At 38.5% G+C, this 6,768-nt stretch overlaps 1 protein-coding gene across 1 annotated transcript in view; it reads left to right on the top strand.

Annotated features, from left to right (window-relative positions):
* Positions 1-3,511: 3,511 nt before the first annotated feature.
* Positions 3,512-6,768, top strand: part of LOC106591129 (protein diaphanous homolog 3) — a 667,062-nt gene continuing 663,805 nt past the window's right edge. The window contains exon 1 of the mRNA XM_082963749.1: positions 3,512-4,074. Coding sequence (XP_082819875.1) covers positions 3,955-4,074 — 120 coding nt within the window. The 5' untranslated portion in view covers positions 3,512-3,954. The remainder of the gene's footprint in view (positions 4,075-6,768) is intronic.

The following is a 6,768-nucleotide window of genomic DNA, read 5'->3' as shown; positions in this document are numbered from 1 at the left end:
AGTATCGTGATCTATTAGATGACTTCCCTATTATCCTATTTCTGGATTTTCAGAAAGCATTTGATACAGTAAGTCACAATTTTATCTTTGATTGTCTTAAGCATTTGAAATTTGGTCGTTTCTTTGTTGATGCTATTAGAACTCTGTATAATGGTGGCAATAGCTGTATCAAACTCTGTCATGGAACATCCTCAAGATTTAACATTTACAAAGGAATACGACAAGGTTGTCCAATTTCACCTTTTTTATTTTTGTTAGTTTCTCAAATGTTATGCTCATTAGTTCATAAAAGTCCATTTGAAGGCATTACATTCCAGTCCAGAGAGATCAAGATATCCCAACTGGCGGATGACACCTCACTTTTTTTGAAAAATGTATCTCAAGCTAGATTAGCATTGGATATCGTGAAGCAGTTCTCCAAAATCTCAGGCTTGACTTTAAATCTTTCCAAATGTGAGTTGTTTGTTGTGAAAGGAGCTGTCAACCCAGCAGATTGTAACATCTCTGAAAAAGATACTTTAACCTACCTCGGTGTAAAGATAACCAAAAATCTTAAGGCTATGAATGATCTTAATTTGAACCCTGTAACTGAATCTGTCAAAAAAAAATTATCCTCATGGTTAGGGAGGGATTTAAGTCTTCAAGGAAGGGTGCTTTTATCCAAATCTGAGGGGCTATCTCGTGCATCCTATCTTTTTTCATCTATTGACATTCCCAAATCCACTTGCTGTACCTTAGATAGGCTTTTGTACAACTTCATATGGAAAAAACAAGCCACATAAGATAAAAAGAGATGTTATCACCAACAGGGTTTGTGATGGCGGTCTAAATGTCTTAGATTTCACTCTCTTCAATCAGATATCAAAGGTCAACTGGATTAAAAGGTACATAAAAAATCCTCATAGCTTCTGGAATATTATACCTCATTTTGTTTTTCAGAAGTTCGGCGGGCTTAATTTTTTACTACAATGTCCATATATTGTGGGTAAAATTCCTGTGAAACTGGCGGTTTTTCACAAGCAGGCTTTAATGTGCTGGGCTTTGTTGTATAAACACAACTTTTCACCTCATAAATGTTTTATTTGGAACAATGGGTCAATATTACATAGAAATAAGATGTTATTTAACCATAAATGGTTCTCGAAAAACATTGTTCTTGTCAGCCAATTGGTTAATAACAGTGGGAATCTATTTACACAGAGAGAATTTATGGAAATATACAACTTTGAGGTTTCAAGCAAGGAATATGACACTGTTATTAAAGCTATACCTAGTGGGATAAAAACTTTACTTCAGAATAATGCATATTTTGGAATATCTCCGATTGTAAGCGATATTCAGGTGAATGGCATTGGTCTACTAGATACGAAATTCAACAATCGTTTAATAAGGGATATTTTCTACAGGAAGTCTATTCCCTCTGCGATATTTTGTTGGGCTTCATCGTTTGATGTAAACTGGCGCCGTGCTTGGCTCACTCCACACAGATTTATGATGACCAATAAAGTAAAGGAGATCTCCTTTAAGATAATCCATAGATGCTATCCGTGTAATAGCTTGATTTCTAAATATATATTTGACGTTACCAGTGAATGCAGTTTTTGTGAACTAGAAACTGAATCTATTGAACACTTATTCTGTAATTGTTTATATAGTGAAGTGTTTTGGACTGATGTAAAACTATATCTTAGCCGCAAATTGCATACAACCATTGATATTACTAAGTTTGACATATTATTTTACTACACTGATTCCACAATTGAACGTGAGTATGTCATAAATCTCTTTATTTTATTAGGAAAATCTTTTATCCATAAATCAAAATTTATGAAGAAAAAGCCCCTTTTCTTAATTTTTTTATCTGATTTGGAACAGTACGTAGAATCTTTAAAACGTATACAAAACAATATGTCAAAAAAATGTATTCGATATATGTCTGTATTTGATTTGATATAATAGTTTGTTTTTTTTTTCTCTAATTTCTTTGGATTCCCTCTGGCTGTTATGTTATGTTATGTTTATGTTTTGCATGTTACTGTTATTTACAGCAAGTTAAATAAAGATTTGTGCAAAAAAAAAATAAAAAAAAAAATAAAAATAAATAAGGACCCAAAGGGCTGACATTTTGGATGCCTACCTTCACTTAAGGACTTAAACTTGGCGATGACGTAGCGTCTCCATGAGTGACAGAACACTGAGCCAATCACGGCGCAATGCTCCTATTTTTTTGCTGGCTCGCCCCCACCACCACAGAAAGCACTGAGCTAGGCTGAAAACACCTACATTTTGGAGCTCAAGAAAACAAAAGAGAGAACATGTGTGTAAGTGACTTTATTAACTCAATGATATATTTATTTTTTTACATTGTTTGCAAACTGATATGGGACACATATTAATGCCAAAAGAACATGCAAAACAGGCAAGCCCCCGCCCCCCCAAAAAATATATATTTTGCTAAAAATATATATTTTTCCCTGAATGATGGGTCGCTACTGCTTGCAGGTATGGCTACTGAACTTGAAGCATGAAGGACGATGACAGCTACTCTTGCTATACGTTTTGCATATAGGATATACCTTTTAGGAGGACGGTTTGCAGGCAGAGACAAATAAATGCATAATCAAATACTATACCCCTTCCTTTTCCCTTTCAATTATGATTGCATCTTTTGATTACATTTCATCTCACGTTGGTTGAGCACCATCCACTTCTTTCCATTATCAATATGTATTTTACAGACACTGTAGTAAACTACAGTCTAATCATATTTAAGTTAATTTCATATTTAAATTAACTGCCATGTTATTGTCCGCCATGTAGGCAGCCTACTCTATTCCAATGAGACCAGACATACATGTACAACATACATGTAAGGGCACTTGAACTCGCAAGCTCAACTAGGAGAGGAGAGGTAAACTACTGACGTTGAATTCTGAGTGTGTGAATAATGCGAAAAAGTCAAAGATGTGATTTTAATACAATAGGTAAAATTAGGCTAACGCATACAAAGCAGAAAGACGACCGTTTCCAAATAATCTCAGGGACAACAAAAATATTTTCATCCCAAAATTGTGTGTCTGTCCGACCGCGCCTCAATGATCTCTGTCGGTACCGGCTACAAACAATACAGCCCTCTACAAGCAACCACGAAATAACTGTACTTAATAACTGTACAATATCCAAAGAGAGGTTAGATGATTCCCACAGACTACACACAGTAAGATTTGGCCAAGTGTCTGTGTATCTTCGACACATGAAAGAGTTGGATTCAGGGAAAATGTTTTAGTCTACAAGGTAATTTTAAAACTGTCAACATTTTTGTTAAAAGAGTATTTGTAGATTAATAATCAACATTATTTTGTTCTTCTCCCGCGTCGATTTTATCACGTCGCTCGTCTCTTGAATGGAATTGAGTGACATGACGAACGGCCAATCGTCTATCTCAAAATTAAAGGCGTTTCAGTTGAGGGCAACAACAATTGGCTAGAATGAAACCACGTCACATTGACAACTTCCGGTGGCGCGGTTTTCGGACTGAAAAAAAAATTACAGTCAGAAGTTTCAACTGTAAAAATATCAACTCGCTTTAACGTTGTCTGATAGTTTAACTAACGTTGTCAACATCGTTTTGCAAATATTTCAACAATTTTATTCAAGAAAACGTGTTGGTAACTGTAGTTTATCTTTTCTATACGTCTTGGAAAGCAAACTACCTGAAAAGCCACAAATTGGATTAAGGAAATCCGACCGTGATAGTTAGCCAGCTCGTTAGCATCTCTGAGGGTCTCTTGTCACATTGGCTGTTTGTTCCGGATATCAGGTTTAAGTAACTTTTCCCCATATAATCGCTTTTTGTTAACTAACCGTATTGCATGTTTCGCCGTTTTTTGGAAAGGTCTGGTACAGTAGTGACAGTGAGTAGCCCAGCTAGCTAGCTAAACTACCGTAGTTATCATGGAGAACCATTGGAATAATCTTCAATCCAGTGGACGAGACAAACAGCGAAAGAAGGGGTTCACCGCCGGACAAGGGGGAGCGTCTGGATGCGAGGATGGAGAACGTAAACCAAAGTTTGTAAGTTGGCCCCTTTTCTAAAACTCAATCACTGAAAGTGTCACTGACTCGACACAGTTTACCTCAAGTGACACAACTCGCCCTGGATTGTAAAGTAGCTCTCAGGGCTAGTTAAGGTGACGTTTGACAGTGCATTTTGCCCACCCTCCACTATGCGATGATTCAGGCTAGGTAGTTAAATACTTGTTCCCGTAAACCTGCTAATTGACATTCCAGTACAATACCATGTACTGATTGTTTTGAGAGTCAATCTGTCTTGTCTGCACTCACATTGTGCTAAATCCCAGTTTTATTTCCACTGATGATGGTAACGTTGACATGAATCATTTTACATGGATTTGCTCTGTGCCAAATGCTGCAAAGCCCACTCTCTCTCTTCAAAAAGAAAGGGACATTTGTCTTTCCTTTTCTAATGGTCGTCTGTAATATATCATACAGTCAACATAGCTACAGATTGTATACCTGAGATTTGTGGTATACATTACTGGACGTTACAGTTTACCTATACAAAACGTTGTTTGTATTTCAGCAAACTAAGACAGGCATGCAACACTAGAGGACAAACATAACTACACGTAAAGGGTTTAAGAATGTAAAAAATGTTAAGTGTCGATGCACAGCGAGTCAGAGGTTCGTTTCAAAAACTCTAGTCTGTGGAGGAGTTGAGGTACTAGACTAAGGGTGTGGTAGCTGACTAATGTTAAAATAACAATGTAGCATATAAGTCAGTACAGGATGTAGAAGTATTGTTGATATCCCAGATAGAGGCCTTACAGTCCAGCATTACATTATGGTGGTTGTATTTGCTTTGCCTCAGACAAGCTGGGCTTTATGAACAGGTAAAATTAGCCAGGGGATAAGTAGCTAGGTGTAATTCCACTGCCTCTGTACTCTACTGACTGATAATATCTGTCTGCTCTGGTCTGTCTTTCTCCACACCATGTGGACAAACAAGGTTTGACCTCTCCTTGGGCAGACTGGTCTAAAGTAGTGTTCTGTATAGGGAATAGGGGGCCATTTGAGACTCTGTATTGTAGGTCTGTTCCTGCCACCAGGCATCAGTCTACTCTTTCAGATGTTCCACTTCTGGAATTAGAGTCTAATGATGATTCTATTTCAATGGTTCCGACTTCCACACTCTCCTTTTTCATTGCTTCAGCTTTATTTGTTATTTTCAGCAACAACGTTTCAGTTTATTCTGCAGCCAGGTTTTTAATTATATATATTTTTTTAAACACTTTCATTTATTTGCATTGTCACCTGTGACAGTATTGAAGAGAAGCATTGATGCTTGTCTGAGGAACTTCTTTCGTGTTAGATAAATGGTTCTTTCCTCTTTAGGCGGCAGATCACAGCCGACAAATGTTAATGACATTTTATGAGTGACATAAAACTAATGGAGAAACTCCTCTCTGTCTCTCTCTCTTCTCTGACTTTTTAATTCTAATTCAATGCAAATATGCAGGCTTGAGCAACCGACTGCAGAAGTTGGAAATAAGGCCTTTGTTCCAAACGGCACCCTATTCCCTATATAGTGCACAACTTTAGACCAGAGCCCTATAGAACCCTATTCCCTATATAGTGCACTACTTTAGACCAGAGCCCTATAGAACCCTATTCCCTACATAGTGCACTACTTTGGACCAGAGCCTTATGGAAATAGGGGTCCATTTGGATGTATATTCTGAGCTCCCTCTGTCAGCCAGAGGTTATGTTACCTTTTCAGCTGGAATTGCTGACTGTCTATTACACTGCTGCCCTAGATGAATGTTTTATTCATTATGAGTGTCTTCTCCTGAGGTCCCTAGGTCCTCTTCCAATCTGTTAAGTACCGTGGTAATGTGACACTCACACAAACACTCGTTTAGCTCAATCTGGGCCGTAAAATGTTTTTTTTTTCAAGGTTTCAGAGGTTTGGAGGGAGGGATTGACACAGGGAGTGTGGAACAGGAAATCAGCTCAACAGATTGTGATAATGGACCGTTTTTTGTTTGAATGGATTTGCGTCCCAAATTGCACCCTATGTACTATGGTGTGAAGTGCACTGTATAGGAAATAGGTTTCCATTTGGGATGTAGCCCCGAGTGTTGAGTTGGGGTGGGGTTTTCTTGAAGGCCAGAGATCCCTGTGACATTGTTGGAGGGAATAAAACATACAATAATAATACCCAGGGAATGTCAACTGTGGTGTTGCCGTGGTTATGTCATGCTAGAGAAATCTGGAGTGTGGACTTCCTCGTTGGCAGTAGCCTCTCTCTCTTTCTATTTCCTGGTTCTCTGTCTTTCCATCAGAATGTTCCAGAGACAGTATAGTGAGTCAGAACATATTTGCACTGTAGCAGTGAACTGTGGGTACTGAATTCTAATTGTAGTTCTGCACCACCGACTTGTTTATTCTCAGCAACGCTTTGACCTAGTTACCTCCTGCCGTAGACTAGTGTCTGGTCCAGAGGGTGAACATCAAGCTGCCTCACACTACAGGACGTAGGCTCCTGCCCTGTGGGCCGTTCTGGCTCAGACAAGAATACTTACTTCCTAGTTACTGCCGTCCCTCCTTATGTGGTTCTGTCTGTCTGTGTGTGTGGTTCTGTCTGTCTGTGTGTGTGGTTCTGTCTGTCTGTGTGTGGTTCTGTCTGTCTGTGTGTGTGGTTCTCTGTGTCCCACTAGTTGTTTTGCAGTCCCCCCCTGTAGTGTA

This window comes from Salmo salar, chromosome 17, assembly GCF_965601325.2.
Source record: "Salmo salar chromosome 17, fSalSal1, whole genome shotgun sequence".
Taxonomy (NCBI): Eukaryota; Metazoa; Chordata; class Actinopteri; order Salmoniformes; family Salmonidae; genus Salmo; species Salmo salar.
The sequence above is the reverse complement of the archived record's forward strand: the minus strand, read 5'-3'. Positions and strand labels throughout refer to the sequence as shown.